Here is a 27,544-nt window from a genome sequence, read left to right on the forward strand (position 1 = left end):
CTCCGGATACAAGCCGCGCTTTTGTGAGAAAAGTAGGGTAACGGTTTTCTGGGTAGAAAAGCGAAAACCGTTTTTATCTGCCCATTTGGTCAGTTTGTCTATGGTTAACTGCAGCTGCCTTTCACATGTGGATATGCTTGAGGCTCGACATGCTATCTGAAGATCGTCAACATATAATGAGTGCATGATGGAGGGTGGGATTACTTCATTAACTGAATTCATTTTGACTACGAAGAGTGTAGTGCTTAACACGCAACCCTGCGGCACACCATTCTCTTGGACAAAAACACGCGATAGTGTGGAGCCCAACCGTACCTGAAAGTTTCGGTTTGATAGAAAGTCAGAGAGGCAGTTAAGCATTCTTCCGCGTATTCCGAGATTTGCCAGGTCTCTCAGTATACCGTACTTCCACGTAGTGTCGTAGGCCTTCTCCAAGTCAAAAAACACTGCTAGGCAGTGTTGCCGATGTAAGAAGGCCTCACGTACTGTGTGTTCGAGACAGACAAGATGGTCTATTGTTGAATGGCCTTTCTTATACCCACACTGATGATCATCTAGTAGGTTGTCTATTTCAAGGGTGTATGTAAGTCTAATGTTTATTATGCTTTCGTATGATTTTCCCATACAGCTTGTAAACGCTATGGGCCTATAGCTACCGGATGAAGTGGGTGGTTTTCAAGTCTTTAGAAATGGCAATATAGTTGCCATTTTCCATTTTGTGGGCATTTTGCCAGTTTTCCAAATCACGTTAAAGAACTTCAATAATGCTAGCACGACAGCTTGAGACAGGTGCGCGAGCATTATGTAATGAATTCTCTCTGGCCTGACTGCTGTCTTTTTTTCCGCCGAAAGCACAGTGCTTAACTTTTGGAGTGTCAAGGGAGCATTGTACGGCTCATCTAGGCCAGCGGTTACTGGTAGTTTTTGTTTTTTGGTTGTCTGTATGCCAGGAAGGATGGCGTGTAATTAGCGGAACTAGATATAGTGTAAAAGTGTTCGCCTAAAATGTTCGCCTGCTCCTCTAGAGATGTCTGTGTGCCTGGGTCTGTAAGTATGGGTATTGCGTATGAGGAGTAGTCGCCGCTGAATTTTCTAACCTGGTTCCACATTTTCTTGGATGTGGTTGTGCTATTGATTGTAGATATGTACTTCTGCCAGGATGATTTTTCTGCATCTCTACGAATATATCGTGCTTTTGCTTTAGCTTGTTTGAACGCAAGGAGGTTGTCACATGTGGGGTACCTACGGAAGTTGCACCATGCCTTATTTTGTAGTTTTTTGGCTTTTGCACACTCACTCGTCCACCATGGCTTTAGCTTTCTTCCCACTAGTCCTGAAGACTGGGGGATAGCTTGCTCTGCCGCAGACAGTATGCAATCGGTGAACTTGTCATTTATTTCATTTACTGTTAGGTGTTCAGAGAACTCATCCTGTAGATTAGCTCTCTGTGTAAACAAAAGCCAGTTAGCTTTGTGAAGCTTCCAACGCTGTGGCCGAGAGCGTATAGTCGGAGTGGCGATGTTAGTTTTACAATCGACGGTAGATGGTCACTATCATAAGGGTTGTTTATTGTTTTGCATGTAAAATCAGCAAACAGTGAGCTAGAGTATAGTGCCAAATCCAAGCAACTCATGGTTCTTGTGCCTGGAGAGCAGTATGTTGGTGATCCAGCGTTTAAAAGACACACATTGTTAGTAAGAATAAAATATTCAATTACCCGCCCTTTACTGTCTGTCTTTACACTACCCCATAGTATGTTATGCGCATTGAAATCTCCTGCCATTAAAAAAGGTTTAGGTAGCTGTTCTGTGATCAATTATAGATCTTTTACAGTAAAATGTGCATGAGGTGCAATGTATATGGAACAAATAGTGAAAGTTTTATGTGATGAAATGGTGACTGAAGCTATTTCAATAAAACTGTTAACTATAACTTCTCTTACCGCTATACTACTTTGGACAACAATGGCGACGCCACCCGACAGTTGGTTGCTTTGCGAGCGGTCGCGACGTATAACAGTGTAACCTTTTAGTATTTTGGCGTTTTTTGGTCCCAGATTTGTTTCCTGCACGCATACCGCTACAGGAGAGATGCTTGAAAATATGTCTTTAATGTCGCTGAAGTTTCGTGTCATGCCTCTGCAGTTCCAATGGATGATGTATGCCATTACGTGAAATGATGTGTATAAAATTTAGTATTTTGAGTTACTTGGGCATAAGCTAAAAAGCGACGCTATTTGTGTGCTTCGTCACTTCTTTTTTTGTGGGGCCGAAAGTGTGTTTCGGCTCCCTTTTTCTTCTTTGCGGGGAGGTATGATGGGCTGTCTGATCGCCCTGCTAGTTGAAGCAGGGTCTGTAAGGCTTTCAGTGTCCGGTGGACTCACGTCCATGGACTCAGCACCACCAGGGTGCTCAACAGTGTTGGCGCCCGGGGAGAATGCTGGCCTCCTCAAGGGAGGCTGGCTACTCGGCACCGTTGTTGAGACCTCTTTTGCCTCGACATTAGGTTGGCTGGCACCAACACTGCTCGAGGGTTTGGGGCCTCCCTGAAAAAAGGCACTTGGTGCCTTTTTTTAGCTCTTGTCTGGGGGACGCACCGTGGCCACTAGGTCCTAGAGTTCGACCTGTGTGCTCACAGAGACCGTCGGCGGTGCTTTCCCCCTTCGCGCCGCTTCAGCATAGGTGCCCTTTTGGGCAAGAACCACTCGCTTGCGTGCTTCTGGATACGGTATGTTTTCTTTGGTTTTCAGTGTATGTCTTTTTCTTTTTGCCATTCTGGGCAGGAGCGTGAGTACGCTGCATGGGGCCCCTTGCAGTTCACACAGTTTAAAACGTTGGTGCACTCGCCATCTTCATGTTCATTCTGGCCGCATTTCATGCAGGTTGGATTACCACGACATGAATGAGACCCGTGCCCGAACCTCTGGCACCGGAAGCACCTGCGAGGATTAGGTATGTAGGGCCTCTCACGTAGGTAAAGGTACGCTACCTTAACTGCAGCAGGAAGCGTCGTGCTTGCGAAGGTCAATATTAAATTCCTTGTGCGGGTTTCCTTTTTACATCTACGGATGATGATTGCTCGTGCGGCAAGTACACCTTGATCCGCTGAAGCATCCTCAATTTCTGCGTCGGTGCACTTGAGCAGTTCATTGTCGGATATTACACCTCGCATGTAATTGAGAGATTGGTGAGCTGTTACAGGGACTTCATGTTGTCCGATTTTTCCAAGGTGTCTGATTTTGTCACTTCGTTCTTTGTTTTTCACTTTTATGAAGAGATCCCCTGAATTCAATTATTTTGCACTGTAATTGCTTCCAATGCATTCTTTGATTGCTTTTGCAATCGGGAAAGGTGATATGTCCTGAATCTTGGTTTCAGTCAATGACGTTACAACAAAGAATTTCGTGTAATCGCTCTCTTTAGTCAGAAAGTTTCTATTGGCTTCGGTGCGACCCCTTTTATGGGACCGATCATTGTGGAAAGGGGGGGCTACTTTTTTCCATAGAAAAGCATGATCATTCGGTAGCTATGCTGACCACCCACCATAGAGTCCAACAAGGGGAACGTATACACACGTTAGCCTTACATTTCTACTATAACCCTGTGGTCCTGACCAAGGGTGGTCAGTGCCCCCAGAGTTAACCCTAGCCGCCAGAAAAATTGGAAGTAAACGAAAAAGAGAAGACCACAGGACAGGTAAGAAGTGAGCGTTAAAGACGAAGATGTAGGGAGAGAGAGATAGGAAAAGGCGACTGCCGATTTCCCCTGGGTGGGTCAGCCCAGGAGTGCCGTCTACGTGAAGCCGGGGCCAAAGGGTTGTGTTGCCTCTGCCGGGGGGCCTTAAAGGTCCAATCACCCCGTGTCGGCTCAACCCCCAGGATCCCCTTTTTCCCGGACACGGCTAAGCCACGCACAGCTAGGCGTGGGAGAAAGTCAAAACTCCCCCGTTAGCTCCGGTCCGTGGTGTCGCTACACACCGAACGCCTACTTGCGCAGGCGCCCCTGCGGGGCTTTTTTCCTGGGTTCTGATATTTGTGTTTAAATATTTGTACCAGGTAGAACATTACCTGCTGGTTCTTAGCCTAACTATTGTTTCAACCTTTTCGATTCAAACTGGTATGAAAGACTGTGCCACTACTAAGATGCAGAACCAATACATAATAGACAAAGTTGGTCGGAATGATAATTGTTGCAGTTGAAAGCCAAAGGCAGGAAACTTGAGCGAGAACACTTTTTTACAGACGAGCTGTTACATTCTAAACTATAGTATAGGCTCTTCCCACAAACTACGATGAACTTGTCAGTACTATATAAGAGACTCGTGTCAATATATAAAAGAGTCGTGCAAGCTAGTTTTCTTTCTCACCGTAAGTTCTTTTTCTATGCTAAAGTACTAGATACCACACACATCTAAGACTGAAAGTTCCTTTCTATAATATGACTTTCGACTGAGCGGTGATACCAGAATTTCGGATGAAATTTGCCAGTTCTTGGCTTGAAACCAGCAACACAAACATGCATCAGCATGACAACACTCAACTATCTGAAACACGCGTAAAGTGCTTGACGTCACTGAGATAAGCAAATGTTGTAGGTAAAACGTCTTTCGAAGTTCTCTCTCCGTGAGACTGTTATGGCTCTGGATGGAGCATACATTTATTATTAGGTCGTAATTATCCATAATTTCCAGTGGATCACTGCATGCGGAGACTGAAAATTTCTAACCACCTAGAGAGCAGGTGTAGTTTGAAGAAATAAAGCAGAAACGCTTACACCCTGTACGGAGAAACTAATGCATTAGAAAAAAAACATGCTGCGAATAAAATAATAAAAACAGTTTTCTTGGCAGGGTTTGGAGCCGGAAAACCACATGCTCCCAAAGCTTGTGTCTCAACACTGGGCCAAACTCACATAAAGTGATTATATTCAAACTATATGAATGTGTTCTACATGTCATGCAAAACAAATGTAAATGGAAAACACCTTCTATGAAAGCTTGTGGTTTTGAAATAAATGCCCTCTGCGCGACAACATAACATCAGGCGAATTGCTCTTTCGCGAATACTTCATGCCACAGATGCATTTTCAATGCACTGTTTAAGTTAAGAAGATGCCGATATTGATCGAAAATAGTGTTCTGGGGAATACCGCAACTTCCACTGCAGCTCTGTGACTATGCATACCTTAAACAACTCCCAAAAAGGATCTTGCAGCCACCAGTTCCACTGATCACCGACCTCCCCAAAATGAAATGGCACAGAGTTACCTATTTAGGTCCTCAGTATTTTTTGAGAAAGTGAGTAAAATAAAGGCTTCAATTAAGTAGTCTGTTTGAACACTTTAATGCTGATATATTTAAATACTGTTATTGCATCAACTACATGTGCTACTAATATACTTGTGTACTACTTTTTGTGGCTAACATGTAAAGACACAAGGTAGCATTTTTTCACAACTATATGGAGACTATGGGAGTGTTATTCAAGTAGGAGGCTCAGATATTTACCATGATCAGAATACATGAACACACAGAATAGATGTATGTTCACAAAAGACAAACTAGACTTTGTGCACATTCACAGAGAACAGGCAACAGTCGTGACATTCCTTTGTGCAGCAACGACACAGCTAGCACAAATATCCTGCCTGTTCTCCACAAGGAGAATAGAACCTGAATGTTGGAGAAAGGAGGAGCTAATTACTACACCCACCACTTTTGATGGCTAGTTGGGCTTAAGCTCCTCCTGCCCCAGGGCGGCTATTTTATGTGGTGATGCCTTTTTAAAGGCAAGAAGACTTTTTCCCACTAATCACATTTTGTGAATGATTGAAAGCAACAGTATGCACCTGTTATCAATAATAACAGGCAAAATAGCACCCAAGATCATCTTTCTAGCTTCATGAAAGCAAACAGATTAGGCAAAAAGCAGGCATATTGTCTATGAATGCTGCAGTACTCAAGAGCCATATTTGAAGTTCATAAAATGAAACAAAGCCAGTTTGCCTGAAATTAACAATCTGTGGGTGTGTGACTGCCACAATGGGCAAATAGAATTTTTTCTTGAGAGTTCTTCGGCTCCATTGCTTCCTCAGCATTCTTCGTTGTATCTATAGGCGGGTACAAATTAGGAAGACCCTAAAAGGCCCCACCCAGAGGACTAAAGCACGGCAGTCGATTGCCTCCACAGCTAAAGAGATAGTCCTGCTCATGCACTCAGCAATGTTCTTCGAAAGTGGGTTCACTGGCCGCCTAGCTGATTGAGGTGGTCAGGGATGCACGCTCAATGGTGAAGTTTGCGTGCATTCGCCTTTGGGAAGGAAAAGGCGCAGACTTCTAAAGTTTTAGCTGACTATAGTTATAGCAGTTTCTAACAATTGTGCATGAAAGGCTATGTTGCTGGTACAGCGACACTAAAGCTTAACATTTTTTAGGCACTAATTATCGAGGTACCAAACTCTAACTAGATGATTTCATGTGTTGTATTCATCAGTATCTCAATGATGACATTACTTCATAAATTGTGAGTCACTAATAGGCCATGAGACAATAAACTTTGTTATACTAATTTGAGTTATATCTTTAAACTATTTTCCAAAAATTAAAACATGCTTTTAGAAGCACAGTATCCTACATCAAAGTTTTTAAAATAATAAACAAACAAATAAACATTTGAAGAGAAAAAATCTTGAAAAAAATGAAATGGTTAAGGCATATAGGTAATACAATTGTTGCTGCAGTTTTTTCTAATTATTAGTGAAAGTGCATTGCTTATTGAGTCACTGTGACAACACACTCAAAACAGAGGGAACATATGACAGCACCATTAGATATGGTCCAGTTAATCAGACATGAAGCTTCTTATGCAGCTTGAAGACTAATTTTCATTTTCAAATAACTAACACAACATGCCCCATTACTTGTTTAAAGCGAAAAATCTGGAAAACTAAACTACTAATTACTAAAGGTGTGCAAATACTTAAAATTTTAAAAAATTTTACTACTGGAACTATTCAAATTTCCTAAAGACATATACAGTCAACGTCTAACTAAAACTGACTCCTTCAAATTTTCAATATGCTTCACCTCAGCAGATTCCCAATTGCGGCAAAGCTGCCTTTCAAGATACGCTACGATCGCAAATGTATTGGCTCGCGAAAATGCTGGCTCCAACATGAAGATGAGTGATTTGGCAGAGGTGGGGGCTCAATTATTGTTGTTTTGGACCTAAAGTTTGGGCAGGAAGTCTAAAAATTTTTAGCATCCAAAATTTCAGATGTTCTTACAGATTGACCTCTATGAGGCAGATTTAAAACTTCGGACTCAAAAGGGTGCACACCCTCAGTTGGGCTTCGACATAGGTTGAGAGAGGAAAAGAGGCTGCGGCAATAGTATCTTTGTCTTTCATATGTATAGTATTGCTGGCAACACTTTGGCCGCACCAAATCATGTATATAAATGCCATTCAGCATCTGCATTGCCTCATCCTTGATAAGACAACTATGAAACACCACCCCGCCTGCACATCATCAGTCTAACAAAACCTAACACTTTCATGTTGCTATCTCGTAAGGCCATGCTTAAAAATCCTCTCGAACTTTTTTTTGGCTATTTTGCTTCGAAGTAATAAAAAATTGTCTAGAAATGTTGAGAAATATTAAAAATATTCTATCTGATTCGAGCTTGCACTTCAAAATCGAATTCGCTTCGCACCCAAAATGTTCATATTCATCCAGCTCTACTAATGAGTTAATCTTCACTGCAACATAAATAAAGAGAAATGAATCGAACATACAGATTTAGGAATTTTTCCATCAATTCCATGAAGTGATATATTAATAGCACATAATTGGTGCAGAGATTTGATTTCATATCGCCTTACCAGACCACAAAATTTGGACAATGCAATACGAGTGTTAATGTGAGTTCATCAAGATATAAAACACCTGAATTATTCCATTCACTCATTCAAAACACATGCTGAAGCCTTTTTCTGCACTGCTACAAAGCTGACTATGAGTACAAAAGTCTATGGCATTGCTCTAATAAGATAGTGCCCTGCATATATCGAGTGCTTCCTGAAGACTGCCTAAAAAATTTTATTTCCTGTCACAGTTACCACACTTCCAGTCCTTGAGAATAATTATTTGAGGATACAACCTTAACTACAAAACAAAAATGATGCATTACAATTGAAATAATTCATGCATTTAGCTGGTTACCAGGTGTGCAGAGGACTGTTACGCCTGCAAGTCCACACCGAACGTCAATGCCTCTGAAAAAGGCAATCTGTGTCAAGGCCAGCAATCGAGCCCGCCTGACGCGATCAGCTCAACGACATCAGCAAGCGGCGGCGCCGGTCTGTCACGCAAAGCACCGCAAGCTCCCTCACCCTGCAAGCCCGTTGAAGCAATCGGCGCCTTCCAGTCTGGCGAGTCTTATGCAATGCGTGGCAACATCCCTCGTCCTTGGCGCAACCATGCGCAAACGGAAGCGAAGAAATCAAGTATGGTTCCTAAACAACGCACTGATACTACACGGGCGTTTGAATCATGGAAGCCGCTAAACTGCTACAACTGCAAAAAGGAAAGGCACATCGCGATAAACTGTAAGCAAAAGTTTGCTTTCGCAACAATCCGAGAATCGGAAAAGAACATGCGGTTGTTGGAGCAGTATCTCCAAGAAATTAGCGTGAATGGGAAAACGTGTCGAGCACTTCGAGACTCAGCGGCAACTATGGACGTTGTTTATCTTTCGATGGTGTCTCCAGATGACTTTACAGGAGAATGCACGTGGATCAGGCAAGTCGCCAAGGAGCAGAGTGCTTGCTTACCAATTGCTATGGTTTCATTGAAGGCCCATTCGGTAAGCTTCGCACCGAAGCGGCTGTGTCTGCCGTGCTTCCCGATCGTTTTTCTTATCTATTTTCTAATAACTCAGAGCAGCTTCTCAAAGAGCAGGGTAAATCGTTCTTCTTCAACTTAGCGTACATGGCCCTCGCGCGATCGCAAGCATGGAAGCTTTCGCAGGAACTTGATCTTGTTCAATCTGGCTAAGCACCAAGTGCAAAAGCTGCTGGTCTGTGTGACCTTAGCGGCGAGTCGATGGAACCTCAGACAGGAAATCCTGCGTGCGAGTCATTTGAGCAGTCACTCGAGCCGCCCTTTGCCGAAGCGACTGGCGCGGCCTGTGTCGGCGGAGGAGATGACATGGCGCCATTGAGTCAGAGTGAGAGGGACGCAACGCTCTCGCCTGTAGCGGAAAGTTGGAGTGAGCTGTCGAGGGTTGATCGAGAAACGCTCATTCGAGAGCAGCGTGAGGACCTCTGAATTAAAGCGCAATGCAAAGCGTGAACTTGCGAAAAAAGAAAAAGAATGTTTCCTTTTTTGAGAAAGCAGGGCTGCTGTATCGGAGCTACACAAATGCACAAAGTCGCAAATATGAGCAGCTCTTGGTGCCACAAAAGTATCGTCACCAACTAGTGGAACTGGCGCATAAAAACGCATGGGCAGGGCATCTCGGCATAAAAAAGACAAAGGCTAGAGTTTCCCTTGAGTTTTATTGGCCGAAATGCTGGAAGGATATCGAAGACTTTGTACGCTCATGCGACACTTGTCAGAGAGCGAGGAAATCGACGGACAAGTGTAAGACATCCATGAAGCTTGTGCCAATTATCACAGAACCTTTTCGGCGCCTAGTAATTGATATCGTTGGGCCATTTCCAGAGTCAAGGCAAGGTTGTTGGAACATCCTGACGGCCTTCTGTGTAGCCACAAAACTTCCGGAAGCAATACCACTTAAGGAGCTCAATTCCCCTCATGTCGTGGACGCACTGCTATCTATATTTGCACGAGTCGGATTTCCTTCTGAAATCCAATGCGACAGTGGTAGTGTCTTCACCAGCTGCCTTACCTCTACCTTTTTGAGTAAATGTGGAAAAAAAGTAGTGCACACCTCGATCCATCACCCGCAATCAAATCCGGTAGAGCGTATGCATTCCGTTCTGAAACGGATACTGAGAGCTCTTTGCTACGAGCAAAAATGCGCCTGGGAAGAGTGTATTCCTCCCGCTATGTTCGCTTCGACATGAGCTCCTCATGAGAACACTGCCTTTAGCCCTGCAGAGCTTGTGTGTGGCAGGAGTTTGAGAACACCATTGCTTCGCGAGTCCTGGGAGGGATTCGATGAGGACCCTAATGTAGTTGCGTACATTCTAAACCTCCTTAAACCTTCTTCTGAAGCTTGGAAAAACGAAAGATCTTGTGGAAAGCTACATGAAGGCTGCACAAGTGTTGTCAAAGGAGTACTACGACGATCGGCGAAGAAGAGCGCTTTTGAAGTAGGTAGTCAGGTAATACTGCTGTGGCCGTCCAAAAAGAACAAGCTTGAGGTTCATTCGGAAGGGCCCGTCAAAATAATTTCGAAGCTTTCTGATACTAATTATGAAGTGAAACTAGGAAGGCGGCTGAACGAAATTTACCAGAGTAACTTGATGAAACCATACATTCAACGTCAAGTGGTCGCAAGTCTGCAGTTCGATGCTTCAGAGGAAGAGAGAGCGGAAATTTTGAGTTCTAGTGATGTAATTGAAAGGGGATCGCAGGTAATCTTAAAGCAGTTGAACCTAGAGCCTAGGTTAAGTGAAGTCCAGAAGGAGGACTTGAGAAGGATTGCTTCCGAGTTTGAAGATGTGCTTTCAGACCGTCGTGTTTCCGGGACGGTCCGAAAACACGTTATTGAACACGATATCGAGCTAACTTGTGAGGAGCCAATCCGTAGCAAGCCGCATCGTTGTTTCCCTCCACAAAAGCTAGCCTGTTATGTCTCTGGTTCAAGTTTTGTGGTCGAAACGGACCACTGTCCTCTAATCTGGTTAAATAACAAGTCGTCTAAAAGTGGCCGGTTACTGAGGTGGAGCATGATACTCCAACACCACAAATTTGACGTTCGCTACAAAAAAGGAAAGCTATACGCTAATGCAGACGCATTGAGCCGTGTGTTTTAGTTAGTACCTTCTCCACCTTTCGGTCTTTCGCTGGCCAGTCGGGGCAAAATTTTGTCTTTATCACGGCCTTAGCTGAGCACTCTCTTCCAGAGTGATCTCAATGGGCCAACTTTATGTTGTATTCTATTTTGTTACGTTATTGTACGTGTAAAAACTTGAGTTCTCATTTTGAGAGTCTTCTATGCCTCTTAATGACATGTGCCTCTTGATATAGAGGAAACGAAATTCCGATAGACACGTAGCTAGGTATATCGTGTACTATACTTTGTCTGTGTTCTGTCGGGTGACCGAGAACACTTGCTTGTGTCGTGTGATGTCTGTTGTTAAACCGTTCTTGACAAGTTGCAGAACCATCGACAAGTGCCGAGACCAAATATCGTCAAAAGAGACGAGCGAAGCTGGCCGGCAAGTTGTGGCGACAAGCCAGTGGAGCTGAGATCTGTCCTCAAGAATAGGATGTGTTCACGGAATGGAGTCTGGAGCTGCATTCTCCCCATGTGGCTGGAGGGGAACCTGGAGGGACCTGGCGGAAAAGCGCGCCCGACATCTGAGCCACGTGGAAGCAGCTCGTCTTTTCCGCGCATTGTCTGGTGGCGGGGGTGCTGTTACGCCTGCGAGTCCACACCGAACGTCAATGCCTCTGAAAAAGGCAATCTGTGTCAAGGCCAGCAATCGAGCCCGCCTGACGCAATGAACTCAACGACGTCATCAAGCGGCGGCGGCCGTCTGTCATGCAACGCACTGTGAGCTCCCTCAGCCCGTTGAAGCAATCGGCGCCTTCCATTCTGGCGAGTCTTACGCAATGCGTGGCAACATCCCTCGTCCTTGGCGCAACCACGCGCAGCGGCGGGCCCCATTGAAGGATTCGGACATCACGGCCAGCGGTGCTTCCGGTTGGACAAACTTCCAACCAGAACTGAAACTTCCAATCCAACCAACCAGAAACTCCCAATCCAACCGGTGTCTATGAAAAGAAAACCCCTTTGACGCGTCACCAGCAGCTGAACTAAGTGTCAGAAAGGCCTCTCGTCGATTCGAGCCCCTTCGTATTCGGCACGCCCGGTGTCCTTGGCAACCATGAGTTTCGTGGCGCCCATCGTAACCTCATCGGCGGTGCGCCTTGTAACAGAGTGCGAGAGAAGACATCTCGGCTCTTCGAGTCCCTAAACTGTCAGCCCCAGTGCCGAATTTGTAACGCCTCTATTTCTATGCTATACATAAACCTTGCTTTAACTCACCTTCGTCTCGTCCGCTCGTCTAGCAGCTCTGCATAGAAGCAGTCGCGAGCCGAGAAACCTACACTACCGAACGTCTCGCGACAGTGTCGGCAGAGTTCGGAGAAGTGGTGCCTTCGGGACTGTGTTGGCCTCGGGTCTTCGTAACAGTACTTCAGAATGTGGCACTGATTTGATGTATTGCAAACATATCTCAGATAAAAATAAGTAAACACGTCAGTTTCCAGGAACTAGTACTTTTGCAAGCGTTCTATTTCTAAAATTACCCAGCAAAGTAGCCCTCAGCAGAAAAACAAATTCAATACAGCTTTGCAAACAAGCACACACTAAGTCTATAATCAAGTGCTTCACAGAGATGTTGGCAATAGAATCGTCAAGAAGAGGCTTCATTGTGTTTCATGTTATGTGGCTGCTTGTTGGACTACCTCTCAATGACATCCAATACATCCTAGTCGAATGGCATCAAATCTAAAAAACCAGTTAGCTACAGTTTCAAGGTAATGTGGTTGTGGAAGTTTTCGGCCAGCCATTCACGGTCAACGAGGGTGATATGTGGGTGAGAGTGAAATAATGTTGAGGTACATAAGGACACACTAACAATAATAATTTTCGGTTTATATGTCACTAAATGATGATACTGTTATGAAGGCCACTGTAGTAGAGGGTTGTTGAAATTTTGACGAACTGGTATTCTTTAATGTGCACCTATAATTAAGTATGCAGGCCTATAGTATTTCGTCTCCATCGAAATGCAGACACTGCAACTGGGATTGAATCCCGGAAACTTCATGTCAGTAGTTCAATACCTTAACCACTAGCTCACCTCCGTGAGTTTTTTTAACACACCTAGTTTCTAAGGCTGCACAATGCCATAAAGCACCTCCACATACATAGCCACATCAACAAGGACGCTTTGTTCAAAGAATCGTAGTGGCATGGAATCGCCCTCATTGGCGATGACAGCTAACACCACTGCCGACAATTGAAATTTTCTGTGCATTACTGTTCGCACCAAATCAGGGCTTGAGTAAAGTCACATGCAGTTCCTGCTAGCCTTCAAAGTTCTTTTCAATAAAATTATAGAGCATTACGTTATCCTCAGGGTGCTCCAGCTTGCTCAGTAACTGCATCGACCAAAGCAGACCATTTTGTCAAGTTTTACAATAGATGAATTGGCCTTTCTTTCTGCCTTTGGAATGGTATGTCAAGTACTCATTCACTGAAAGTCAGACTGTTGACTCTGCAATCTGGAGCTCCTTTGCAATGGTTCTGATTGGAATTCCTGGGTTCGCAATGGCTAGCAAATGGTGGACAAAATCAGCAGATCTGACCGCGGTCTCTATTTCTTACTGTTTTTCACAAATGTCCATTCCACCTAAAAGGACTTAAGTTTATGGTTTCTTGTTTCACTCCGTTTTTACAAATAAGAACAGGACAAAGACACAACGGTAAAAGATGGCCCACAAGATATGTTGCTTATCATCCAAACCTGACAAACAAAAAGATGATCTGAATTGTGGCGATTTCCGAGTCTCTCGGGTCGGAGACAAAGACAACTAGCACTGAATGATGGTTTATTTACTGCATAAAACCACATCCTGGCATCACCTAAAAATCACCTAATATATGTGGCAATATATTCAAAGCTACATGCCTACATAAATCTAACAATGCTGCTAACATTTGTGGTGACACTGAATAGTGTGATCAAATAGCTCACATACACAGTGTAATGTAGGCACATATTGCAATTCACTACATGTATTCAGTGACATCGTGTGGAATATTTTACTAAATAATGAATCCTGCGCACAAGTTACAACAAATGCGTCCTTGAATTCACAGCAGGTATACACTGCCTCGACTTTTTAGCAATATAATGTTTCAAGCACTGAAGCGCAAAAATAATCAACTCTTTCGTTACCATGCCTATTGAAATCAATCACTTGTGATCGACGCTTCGTATTGTAGATTTTAGCATGTTAAACTTGTTTCTCGTGCACCCAGCATTTTCTAGTAGTTAGTCCAGCCACTCAACTTTCAGAATCAATTTGAACTTGCCCGTTTGGGCAACATGATTACTTCTGACAGACCTTTGCATGAACCAATGTGCGTGTATTGTTGAAAAACTGCACTAGGCTGGCGAACTCGACAAAAGTGCATGCCCCTCGTGATTATACAGCAGTAACATCGAAGTTCAATAATGAAAGGAAGCCTTGCACGCCAAAAATCGAATTGAAGTGTCAGCTTTGCAATTTGATATTGTTTAACAATAGTAAATGCCTGAAATTTATGCCAGCTATTCAATAGACAGCTGTTGCTTTAAGTCAGGGAAAATTTATTCTACAAAAAATATTTCTGATGGTCTGCCGCATGTTTAAAGTGTTGAGATGGCCTTCTCAGCCAGTTTCCAGCAGCTTTAATTTTGCTTGTATCGTTGCATCTGACACAAGGTTGCATATAGTGTCACTAGTCGCTCCTATGGCATGGTCGTCACGCGCGCATGGGTGCGCACTGCAAAAGACATGCACTACTTGGAACTGGCTTGCAACCCAACCAGAATTGAGTGAGGACGAGCTTCTAGTTCGAGGATGACAGCAGTACAGCTTCAAATTTTATGGAGACGATGTTTTCCGTTAGCCTTAGACATCCACAGCCGTTCACGGGTTTTTGTTTACATCCTCAAGTTGTCTCCTCCACCGTAAGTGCGTATAGCTTCTGACCTTTGTGCACAATCTTATAGCTACTCTGGTTATGTGCGTGGTCCACACTTCGCTGGGGCAAAGTGTGTTGGTGCTGACTGCAGAGCTTCTGCTGAAGACAAGAAGGCCCTCGGAGCACATCTTGGCCCTGACTACGGAGCAGTGCGAGACGTTTTAGAACTGCACATGACATTGTCCTTTCTTAATACGATTTGCACGAAAATTCAAAGAAATATGCTTGGATGCATATATAGTAACACCAACCTATGCAGAGTGAGGTGGCTCATGGAAAGAGGTGACGCTAGACGAAATAGTGAAGTTACTTCGACATCTCATTTATAGAGGGATTACTCACATCACGGGTATCCATCTATATTGGAAATATATTGGCAATCCATCTATAGTTTCCAGGTGTGCTGTGACCCAACAATGGGTAGCACGTCTGTGCAGGTTTCCTTCACTTTATAGAGATGGCATTATTACCTTCAAGGCTGGCATTTGGCATGTTTGTTTGAAAGATACACAGCTATTCTTTGTCTTTTTCACATAAACTGAAACTCAAAGCGACCAGAACCAGAAAACGCACACACGTTTCCTCTGTGTTGTGCTTCTGCACCTGTAAAAGGCACAATGATCCATTAGTTGCGCTAAAAATCTTGAGGAGCAGCAGGAAGAATGCACGCACATATTTGAATGAAGTGTATTTAAAAAGTGCGACAAAACAGTGGCAAGCAACACAGCATAGAAATAAGCCGCAACTACCCTTCTTCAAAATAACAGAAAATATGTGTCATCCCACATCCTATGCAGCAAAAATTTATTTTTTGGATGCACTTTCAAGCCTTAGACCGGAGCACATGACACAGAGTGCTCAAGCATGGGCAGCGCCTTCTCTATTTTTTTTCAGTGCCGGGGGGAAGGAGCGAAGTACAATGGGAACCAGCCGTCGGCTTTAGTGCGGCGTTCAGCCATAATGCGCTGCTACCGGAATAGAGTCGCTGCCGCGTTGCCACTCGCTGAAACGCAGGTGGGATCTGCATTCGCAGCTCTTATATGGTTGAGGTTTCAGTTGTTCTCGCACTGATTGAAGTATAAACAAAATTTTTGTAAGCAAAAACAGTGAAGCACTCATCGCACTTCACAACAAGTCCTTTTTGAAGGCATGTTCTGTTCATGGCTATTGCTGTCGAGGCACGCGCTCGCGCGTCGTCTACTCCACCGATATGAAAGCATGGTCAAGTGATGCTCGTAAAATTGTTCTTTCATCATTATGCTCGCTAGTCTGATAGTGTGTTTTTAAGTGTTCATGAGTCAATTTTCGAAAGACCTGTTTGCCAGTAGCTAATACCGAAAGCTTGGGTGCTTAAGAGCAACGGTGTACGCTGACATCTATTGGCTACATGCAAGCATGGAGTGCATGCCTTAAATAGCATGAAATAAAATGTAACACTGCTTCCATGTAGGTACATGATCTCAAGTTCCCTGCGCAAATCTTTTGTCATTTAGATTTGTTGCCACCCAGAAGCAAAAAAAACGGTGCGTCAGAAAACCAAGTACTTCACCAAGCGATTGTATCGTTTCATAGACTAAAGCAGCTTTATTGTGATGACATGAAAAACAAACAAAAACGGCTAGTTCTTCTGCGCACTTCTTGTAAGACTGCCCGATATATGTGAACAAATGCTGTTGTGTTCGTCACGCTGTTGACCTTGAGCAAATGTTAGACGCATGAAAAAATGCAGCCTGCCATCAGCGCTGTCACTTGATAACGTGAGGCTTTGCGAACATGCACAGAGATATCAATGCCAAATAAAGATAAGGGGAAAGCCTTACATGCCTCATCAAACGTGGAAATATATCGTGTGTGTCGGCAACGTTCACACGAGTGATGCGAAAAATCATCATGACGCGCTGTCGTCAACGTATGACTTCACAGTTCGCAAAAATTTGTGTCTTCATCAAGGTGTCCCAATTACATCTCAAAGTTACGTTATATGACGACACATGATGACATCATCACTCAGCATGATCATTTTGCACTGCCATCGTCATGAGTGGGTCGATAATAGAGTCAATGCAACACCACGTAAGGTAAGAAAAAAACGCTTTCGGAGGGGGCGGGGAATAACAATACACTGACTAAACAAAAAATAAGTAGAACATTTCTTTTCCCTTCAATTCATTTTAGGTAAATGCATAGGGCACCCTTGAGCTTTTGTTTTCAAGAGCAATGCACGGCAAGTCAAGGTTTATATTGATTGCACCATTTGAACGATGAAAAATAAAATTATTGTGGAAGCAAACCCCGCGTGCTAATCAAGCGCATGCGAATTTCACAGTTTCGCCTACTTAGAGCTGCTGTTTTTATTTCTATCTGTGAAGTCCTCATGCTGGAAATGGGAGCTACATACTTTTGTATAGTTCGAAGTTGTATTAGGCAACTGTAACGAGTAGGAGCACCTCGAAGACAAAGACGACAAGGAAGTTCAAAGAAGATAGGAAAAGGCACGAGCACGCGCACTGTACAGCGAGGTTCGAGGCGAGTGACCCCAGCGGCGATCGGCGCGCGAGCAGCGACGAGCTGGGATTGTCGACCTAGGCTTGGGAGAAGGTCGCATCGCCAGTTAGCATACTGGCGACAGGAGCGTCAGGACAGCCCGGGATTCCGTGACAATTGGTGAGCCTGCCAGGATCCAATTGGGCCCAGTCACTGATTATTGGTTGTTGCGGTGATGGATTGGGACAAAGTATTAACGGTTGTTCAAGAGCAAAAGCTAAGTAAGGAAGAGGGTTTAAAGTTAATTGAAGAAAACGCACTCAGGAAAAGCGGAAGTTAATGAGGAAGGAGCACCAGGCCAAACTTGAGGCAAAACGCGCAGAAGTGCAAGAAATATATGCAAGAGAAAGGTAAGCGCTAGAGCGGCAACTGCGATTGCACAAGCCACAAGTAGACCGAAATAACAAACACACAGAAAAGAAGTCATCAGCAGAATTTAGTGTGTGCGGTGTTCCCTGTTATGCTTCGGTTGAGCGTAAGGTTAGCGAGCAGGAGTTTAATGCCAGCGAGACAGGTCATGTGAGCGATGAGTTGCAGAGAAAGGGATTAGATGTTGCAGAGAGTTGCAGTAAGGCAATGGTTAGAGTAGAAGACGTGGATAATGTAGAACAGTGCACGGAGGAAGCGAACGCAACCAAGCTAGGTAGCTAAGAGACAGTGAGCACATGTTCGGGGTTGGGCAGGCATATTGAAAGAAAAAGAACGACGCATTGATGAAAGATAATAATGCCGGAGGGTTCGAGAAAGAATGAGATGCTTTTTACGTGCATTGTAAAACGCATAAAAATAAGAGAAAAAGAGACAGCTGTAGACGCCGAGAGAACCGGTCAGGGTCACCAGGACGCAAGTAGAGTGGTGCAAAAGTTGCAGACGCATGATATGAAAGAAAACCACTCAGAAAGAGCTAACGCTATGCCTTGATCATCAGGCAGGAAAGCTAGTGAGGAAAAGAGCCGACGCAGCGAGCGTGTCTTTCGTGTCCTTCTTGTCTCTGTGTCGTCGTTTTGTTCTCGCGCTATACCTATCGTCATACCATACCAACTAGCCCAAGCTGCCACACTTCTGAGAGTCAGGACGCTACGTACGACAGACGATTCAAGGAGGCATCGGAGTAAAAGGAACAGAGGCATTAGCTGTGTCGAGCGTCTTGAACCATGGGGCGCGAGTAGACTTAGGAAGAAACTGAAAAAGGCGCGGAATGTGAAAAAGTACAGATTGAAGTGTGTTGTCTCAAACTCGTGATTGCTTTCATGGAAAACAGATTGTCTTCTGGAATGTGTTTGAAGTAGGTCGACAGATGACTTTATTTGAAGCTGAATTTTGTACACAATGAGTTAGTCAACATTGTGAACAGTGAGTGTTACACTCCTGTGGTAGGTAAATTTTTCAGTGTAGCCAATAGTGTTACGGAGGATAGAATAATGAACTTGCCAAACAGTGTAGTGTTGAGTAAAGGGCTTGCAAAAGTGCTTTTTGGTGACCACTGTGAAGTGAAAGTTACTTTAAAGTGATCACTTGGCAAGCGAAGGCATCTACAAGATCAAAAAAGAGAGGCAAGCAGTTTTTTGAGGAAGAAACTTTTGAAGAAGGCGGCAAATGTCATAAAAAGGAGCCCTTCGGAGACAAAGACGACGAGGAAGTTCAGAGAAGATTGTAAAAAGTGCGAGTAGGCTCACCGTACAACAAGGCCCGATGCGCTAACCGATAGCGGCGATCGACGCGCGAGCAGCGACGAGCCGGGATTGTAGACGTGGGTTTGGCAGAAGGTCGCCTCGCCACCAAACGCAGTGGCAACGGGAGCGGCAGAACAGTGACTCGGCAACCTGTGACGCGGCCGTCCCGAGAAGACGGAGACCTCGACACAATTCGAAGGAGGCTGCTCGGGATGCAGTAGCTGCTTACAGCAAGCACCGACGTTTCTGGCACAAGCCCCTTTCGAGGCCAACCAAGGAAGACAGTCCGCGAATGGCCACGTCAGCATACAGCAATAGGTATCGTCTGCGGCCACTAGACACAACCTAGGAGGCCTACGCCACATCAACACCGACATCAGGGGACGACGACGACAGGCGACCAGGTCGGCAACAGCAGCAGTGACAACGTTCGCAGAGAACGTCGAAAACCTCGACAGATACCGGAAACAACCTATCAAAACATTGACGTCAAGATAATCAGCGTGACCGATCCCGGACATTGACGAGCTGCGAATCGGCTTGGTAACTATCAGGCTAAAGATGCCTGATGTTGACTAGGACGATTTAGCGTGTAGCCTGGTGGGAATGTAAGCTTAGTGAGGCTTAGTTTGCATTTTTAGGGCAGTTTAGTCTGTATGGGGGTTTGTTTGTGGGTTAATTTTAATTTAGTTTGGACTTATTACAAGTTGTTTTGTACATTTTTTGTATATATTTTTTTAGTGAGTGTTTATTTAATGGGTGTTGTTAACCAAGTGATATCTCAGTTTATCGCCCGCAGTAGCAGCCTGTAACTTGCGACAGTGACAATTGTCCCGCCTGATCGCAGAGAGCCACCTCCCCCGTACATTAGAGGCAGCTGGTATTTCATGGAACGAAAGCCCATCAGTGTTGTTTTTTTCCCTTCAATTACCCTGTGGCACATAGCTGCTTTACGCGTCCCTCTACCTATCCATCCGTCGGCTAGTCTGTCTGTCTGTCTGTCTGTCTGTCTGTCTGTCTGTCCGTGCGTCCTTGTAGTGAACACTCCAAGTACCACCATCTTGCATACCCTGTAGCACATAGCCGCTTTACGCGTCCGTCTATCCGTCCGCCCGTCTGCTAGTCTGTCGGTTCGTCCGTCCATGCGTCCGTCCGTGAGTCCATGTAGTGAACACTCTGAGTACCGCCTTCTCGCGTTTCATGTACCCTCTGGCGCAAAGACATTTTACGCGTCAGTCTACCTGCCCGTCCGTCTGCTAATCTGTCTGTCTGTCCGTCCATGCGTCCGTCCACGCGTCTATCTAGTGAACACTCCAAGTACCACCATCTCGCATCTCGTATACCCTGTGGCACATTCCCGCTTTACGCTTCCGTCTATCTGTCCATCCGTCTGTCTGTCTGTGCGTCTATGCGTACGTCCATGCGTCCATCTAGAGAACACTGTGAGTACCGCCATCTCGCATCACGCCTACGCTGTGGCAAATAGCTGCTTTACGCGTTCGTCTACCTGTCCTTCCGTCTGCTAGTCTGTCTGTCCATCCATGCGTCCGTTCACGCGTCAATCTAGAGAACACTCAAAGTAGCACCATCACGCATACCTGTGGCACATAGCAGCTTTACGCGTCCATCTTACTGTCCGTCCGCCTGCTTGTCTGTCTGTCAGTCTGTCTGTCTGTCTGTCTGTCCGTTTATGCCTCCGTCCGCGCGTCCATATAGTGAACACTCCAAGTACCACCATCTCGCATCTTGTATACCCTGTGGCACAAACCCGCTTTACGCGTCCATCTATCTGCCCGTCTGTCTGTCTGTCTGTTCGTCTGTGCGTCCGTCCGTGTGTCCATCTAGAGAATACTCTGAGTACCGCCATCTCGCATACCATGTGGCACATAGCTGCTTTACGCGCCCGTCTTCCTGTCCGTTCGTATGCTAGTCTGTCTGTCTGTCCAAGCGTCCGTCTGTGCGTTCATCTAGAAAACACTCAAATACCGTCATCTCGCATACCCTGTGGCACATAGCCACTTTATGCGTCCGTCTACCTGTCCGTCCGTCTGCTTGTCTGTCAGTCAGTCCGTCCATGCGTCCGTCTGTGCGTCCATCTAGAGAACACTGAAAGTACCGCCATCTCGCATACCGTGGCACATAGCCGCTTATCGTGTACGTCTACCTGTCCGTCCTTCTGCTAGTCTGTCAACAATGCCTTGTGAAGACATTGTTGAATCTCCATACTATTGAATCTCCAGACATGTTGAATCTCCAGACTATTGCCTTGGAATTGCTGAACACTTTCCTCATTGCGTGCGCTGGGGCTTGTTACATCAACAAGCGTAATGAATATGCTTAACAATGCTTAACTTCAAGTAGGAATTTCACAAAGTAAAGTTCATTTGGATGTCCCTACAATAGCTTTTCTACTAGCCCTTTTATGGCATTATATTGCATTTATTATTTGAATTGTTGTCGTGACAGTTCTCATTGTTTTTAGGCATACATAAATACATACACACATACATTAAAATGACCGGAAAAGGAAAAGAAGAGTGATGATTGTGTTTGTCATGGATTAATAGGCTCTGCGAACCTGCTTTCGGAAATATACTCAAACCTCAATATTACAATCACACCAGTCATGAAAATACTTCATTATATCTGAAAATTCATTAAAAATTGTATTTGTGGCACTGTATCAATGATAGAGCCATTCTTCACTTACTTTTTATAACCAATAATTCATTATATCTGGGATCGTTATATCGAGGTATGAGTTATCCTGATGTTAAAAAGGTGCAAGTGTGGCACATCTCTTGTTAAAGGGAGATGGAAATCTTAATACGAATTTTTTTTTCAAAATTACATAGTTTTCATTTTTACTTGCTTTTGTAAGTTTGGTTTCTGAAAATTGTAATGAAACTGAAAGTAGGTTAACCCTTCGCGGTCCAAAACTGTCACCCCCTTTCCGCCTCTACCGGTCCAAAACTATTTCGCCACTTTCTGGCATCGAAAATAGTAATATGAACTAAGGAAGAAAAACTGACTCCATGTTTTTCGCTCCTGCATTCAGGGGGCAACTCCTTTGGCGATATTTGGGCAGCGTATGATAACACTCACAGCATTCTCTGGATACCAGCTGGGGTTTTTACTTCAGGTTTGCTGGACGAAAATGTTTTCTCCACTGCCATCGTCGTTGTATCCGTCACTCATTTCTGTCGAATCACTGTCATCACTGTCTGGTGGAGGCACGTAATTCTTTCCTTCAATACAGTCGTCCTCGCTTTCGCAAAAAGCACCACCGAAAATTGCACGCAGTAAAAGCGTGACCATGCTTCTCAGCGAACCGTGCTTGAGTGGGTATGCTCTAGGCTCCGTGCTGAACATTGTGTTGCACCTTAGTGTAAAGACAAGTAAACTTCAACAAAGTAAGCTCCCTCATTCTTCAAGAGAAGGCGCTTCATGTATTATAAAGATACGTGCGACTTCAATGAAAAAAAACACGGAATATAAACCACGAACACATTTGTCAGGCGGTGCCAGACAGCAGACCACTGCGGCCGTGTGGCGTTGTCGTGCGCTAACTGAGAGGACCGCAAAGGGTCAAAATCACTTTAAAAAAAGAGTATAAAGTGGCCACTAAAAACTATAAATAGCTCACTGTCTAGTCTCCTAAAAAGTGTCACCTGGCTGCTTGCTATCGCATTTTGCATGAGAAGTTCACTGAGGCCACATGCTCAAAATAATTGATTTTCAAGCTCTCACGATGGAAGAAATCATTCTAAAATACATATTCTCGCCGCATAGATGAACTTTGACTTATACCTTGAAAAATGAGTGGACGCGGCAGCAACGCCGTGATGATGTCGCCTTACGTGCGTCTACTTGTGCAGGTTTTGGCGTGGTTCTTCGCGGACGCAGCAGCGGCCTATGTTATTGCTGGACAACACTATCAATGGACCCCGATGAAGAATGCGCACCAGCCCTCGAAGGAACTCAACCACTGCGCAACTAGATCATCGCCAGTGGCGTCAACGATGCTGTGCCACGTGAACTTCGTCGACTGCGCACCCCCGTGGAGCACGATGACGTCCTCCTCCTCCCCGATAGCAAGCTGCCCGGAGCATATAAAAGCAAGGGCCATGGTCTCGACCTTCAGTGGACGCGGCAGCAACGCCGTGATGATGTCGCCTTACGTGCGTCTACTTGTGCAGGTTGGTGATCGAAAGTATGGTTTTCGTAGTAACTGTACCTGCCTGATTGTGCTGCCGTGTCCACACACTGTTCTTGGTTGCTTAAATGACTGTGTTTCAGTTGTAAGCCTGTTACTGAAGTTGTCCGGTGACGTAGAGGAAAATCCTGGGCCCGAGGTTGAAAAAATGCTGGAGGAAATATTAAGTAACCAGACTAAACTACTAGCAAAAGTTAATGAAATTCAGGCCAAGCAGACATCTACGGATGCCAGCATTTCCGACATGCATGTTAGGCTCCAGACTATTGAAAAACAACTTGAAGGGTTGGGTGAAATACAGAGCCGGCTTACAATGATAGAATCAAGTGTTGGTCGCCATGACAGTGAATTGACGGCTCTTGCCAGGCAGATCGATGACTTAGATAATCGTTCTAGACGCAACAACCTTATGGTACGCGGAGTGGAAGAAGAAGAATTTGAGGATGAGGCAGTACTCTTAAGTAAGGTGAATGACGATATCTTTGACAAATTACTTGGCTCAAAGTGTAGCTCCATTGAGAGAATTCACCGTCTAGGAAAGAAAATACCTGGAAGAAGCCGTCCGGTCATCTTGAAAGTAGGAGACTTCAGGGACAAAACCAAAATACTGAAAAACAGCCGCAACCTCAAGGGGACACAATTCAGTATCAGCGAAGATTACTCTAAACGAGTAGTTGAAATCAGAAAACAACTATGGATTTCATCAGCGGATGAAAGAGCAAAGGGAGCAAAGGTTAAACTAATCATCGATAAATTGAAAGTAAACAACGTTCTCTATGGCTGGAATGAGGCTACCAACGAGCGATTCAGGTATGCTAGCCCAGGTATTACCAGCTCTGACTGACGCAAATCGAGACCGACCGCATCTGTTAAGGTTATTAATGTAAACGCCAGAAGTTTGCTGAATAAAGCTGATGCAGTTGAAGCCGCAATCCTGGAGCATGAACCGGATATAATGGTCGTAACAGAGACTTGGTTACACACGGATGTAGCAAATTTTGAAGTAACACCTACAGGTTACACAATTGTTAGAAAAGACCGGCAAGGAAGAGGTGGTGGTGTTGCGTTTCTTATTAAAGACAACATTAGGTTTTCAGTGATGGATGATAACTATGACATAGAAATGTTGTGGATTAGGTGTGGGTTCAGCGAGCGAACTGTGTATATTGGAGGGATTTATAGAGCGCCGAATTCCTCTCTTGATATAATCGCAAAGCTAAGAAATTTTATGGATTCTAATTTTAGCCTCCAAGATAACGTATTATTATTAGGGGACTTCAATCTTCCGGATATTAATTGGCTATCCCAGTCTCCTGGATCGGAACAGGTTGCAAGTGCTGAGCAACTACTGGAGCTGGCATTCTGCTACGGGCTAACGCAAACTGTCACTGAATTTACTCGGATAGGGACTACAAGGTCATCTATCCTTGATTTGGTTTTTGTGTCCCCAAAGCTGTTGCCGTTACTCAGCCGTTGTGAAGTTGTAGAAGGCCTATCCGACCACAGAATGGTAGTAACGCACCTAGCATTGTCCCCAGACACCTTGGGTAAACCCACACTTAGCACTGTATTGAATTTTATAGCGGCTGATGATGTGTCTATTTTGGACTATCTTGAAAGGTCCTTTGATGAATTTCAGGTCCTTTACAACACTGACTGCAGCACTGATAGGCTATGGCATTTCTTTTCAATTGTTGTAGGGAAGTGCATAGACAGCTTTGTACCTAGGATTAGAAAACGCATTTGTAAAACCAATCCCTGGATTACCAGAGAAATCATTCACACAAAAAGAAAACTAAAACGGAAACGGAAATCTTGTGCAAAAAATTATACCCCTGAAGGAACAGCTTGCATTTCTTCAATGAGACAAGAACTGAAACGTCTGATCAAGCAGTCCAAGGATCGGTTTTTCAATGTGACATTGACGAAATACTTGAAGGAAGCCCCCTCAAGGTTTTGGCGCTTTGTAACTCCCCCAGCAAGCTCTCCGAGGCCACCTGAAATTACTCAACAACGTGTTGATGATTTCAATTCTTTTTTTGCTTCTGTGTTTACTCATGATAATGGCATTTTGCCCGAGTTTTCTACGTCACCATTGCAGCGGCCGATCGATGATGTGGTAATTAGCGAAGAGGGTGTCCTAAATCTTTTACTTAATATAAATATAAGAAAAACCCCCGGTCCTGATGGTATACCAAACGAATTTCTGTACAGATACGCTGAATGGGCGGCTCGCTTCCTTACAAAAATATTTCAGTAGTCCCTGCGCAGTGGCTCTTTCCCACTAGCGTGGAAGCAGGCTAAAATTACCCCTGTTCACAAAAGTGGCTCCTCTCGGGACGAGCGCAACTACCGTCCTATTTCGCTTATCAGTACATGTTCAAAGATACTCGAGCACATTATTAACAAACACTTGATGTCCTATCTTGATACGCACAATCTATTATCTTCGAAGCAGCATGGCTTCCGCCGAGGCTTATCTACAACAACTCAGTTAATCGAATTTGTTCATGATCTTTCAAAAACAATCAATTTGCGTGGTCAAACTGATGTGGTATATTTGGATTTCGCAAAGGCATTTGATAAAGTATCGCATTCAAAGCTACTGTTTAAAATTGACAAAACGTTTCAAAATAATCACTTGACAAAATGGTTTTCATCCTATCTCAGCTGCCGTCAGCAGTTTGTTCAAATAAAAAATAAACAGTCTAGAGCAGTTGCAGTGAATTCTGGAGTTCCCCAGGGGAGCGTGCTGGGTCCCCTTTTATTTTTGTTATATATAAATGACCTACCAAACCGCGTTACGGTCCCGATAAGGTTGTTTGCCGATGACTGTGTTGTTTATAGCAGAATCGAGACTGAACATGACCAAGTTAATCTAAACAACAATCTTCAAAGAATAAAGGATTGGTGCGAAGAATGGCAAATGAATTTGAACACAGAAAAAACAGTCTTTATGACTATAACTAGAAAGAAAGCACCTCTAGATTACAACTACCAGATTGGCAATGCTTTCCTCAAGCGTGTACAAAACTATAAATATCTTGGGTTATGGTTCACGCCCGACCTCCGGTGGAACACTCATATTGATAATGTATGCTCCAGGGCTACCAAGGCATTGTATAGCCTTAGACGTAACCTTTATACCGCCCCATCTGATATAAAGTGTCTTGCTTACAAAACTCTTGTCAGACCTATTATCGAATATTCTAAAATTGTCTGGGACCCTTACACAAAGACAAACTGCAATAAAATAACAAAAATACAGCGACTTGGTGCGAGATTTATTTTTAATAAATATCGCCGACATCATTCTCCTACTGAACTCTGTAAAAAAGCTGGACTGGATAGTCCTGAAATTAGGACGAGGATTGAGCGTCTGAAATTCCTCTTCCAGTTAATTCATAATCATTTTAAACTAAACTATTCAGATTACTTCCAGGTCAACACACAAGAACACTCCAGACATCGCCATAATATGTATATACCACCCCTAGTCCCACGTAACGATTGCTTTAAGTTCAGTTACTTTCCACGTGCTATTGAAGATTGGAATATGCTGCCAGAGTCTATAATTGGTTGTTCCTCGCTTACATCATTTGAACAGAATCTAAAACGTTTATTTTCCGAATAACAGTGACATATGTTTTTTTTTTTTTTGGCGTGTGTGTGTACTTTTTGTTGGTTGCATGATTCTGCAGTAGTTGTCTTTCAAATCTTCAGCGCGGTGCAAAAGTGCCGCCTCAAATGCGTCATGGGCTGTTCTGCGCGTATGTATTGCATCGCATGTGTGTTCCATTTATGTATGTTATGTATAACTTCGAGTTGCTGGTCACAATAATACCGAGAAATTATCTCGAGACCTGTACGGTACTTCTTTTTTGCAAATAATTGTTTGTACTCCCACCCTGTAACGGCCCACTTCTGGGCTAACAGTATAAATAAATGAAATGAAATGAAATGAAATGAAATTAGTTTTTCTCTTGATTCACCTTTGGGAAACTTCCTGAGTTTAGACATGATGTTTTTGGTACTTCTGATGGTCAAATGACGATGAGATAATGTCCACATATTCCTAAACATGTGAAGGGTGCAAGTATCTCATTTAACACTTGATATCATCTGTATAATTATTACGAACCTAAAGCAAGCGATTGGT

At 44.2% G+C, this 27,544-nt stretch overlaps 3 protein-coding genes across 9 annotated transcripts in view; 2 read left to right on the forward strand and 1 right to left on the reverse strand.

The window, feature by feature from the left end:
- LOC142777433 (uncharacterized) overlaps window positions 1-27,544 on the reverse strand; it is a 175,042-nt gene that overhangs the window by 20,607 nt on the left and 126,891 nt on the right. The window lies entirely within an intron of this gene.
- Window positions 1-27,544, forward strand: part of Pi4KIIalpha (phosphatidylinositol 4-kinase II alpha) — a 310,849-nt gene that overhangs the window by 7,571 nt on the left and 275,734 nt on the right. The window lies entirely within an intron of this gene.
- LOC119182580 (uncharacterized) lies at window positions 22,998-24,366 on the forward strand. The gene has a single exon (XM_037433405.2). The coding sequence runs from the start codon at window positions 23,015-23,017 to the stop codon at window positions 24,227-24,229; it is 1,215 nt and encodes a 404-aa protein (XP_037289302.2). The 5' UTR covers window positions 22,998-23,014; the 3' UTR covers window positions 24,230-24,366.

This window comes from Rhipicephalus microplus, chromosome X (genome assembly GCF_043290135.1).
Source record: "Rhipicephalus microplus isolate Deutch F79 chromosome X, USDA_Rmic, whole genome shotgun sequence".
Taxonomy (NCBI): Eukaryota; Metazoa; Arthropoda; class Arachnida; order Ixodida; family Ixodidae; genus Rhipicephalus; species Rhipicephalus microplus.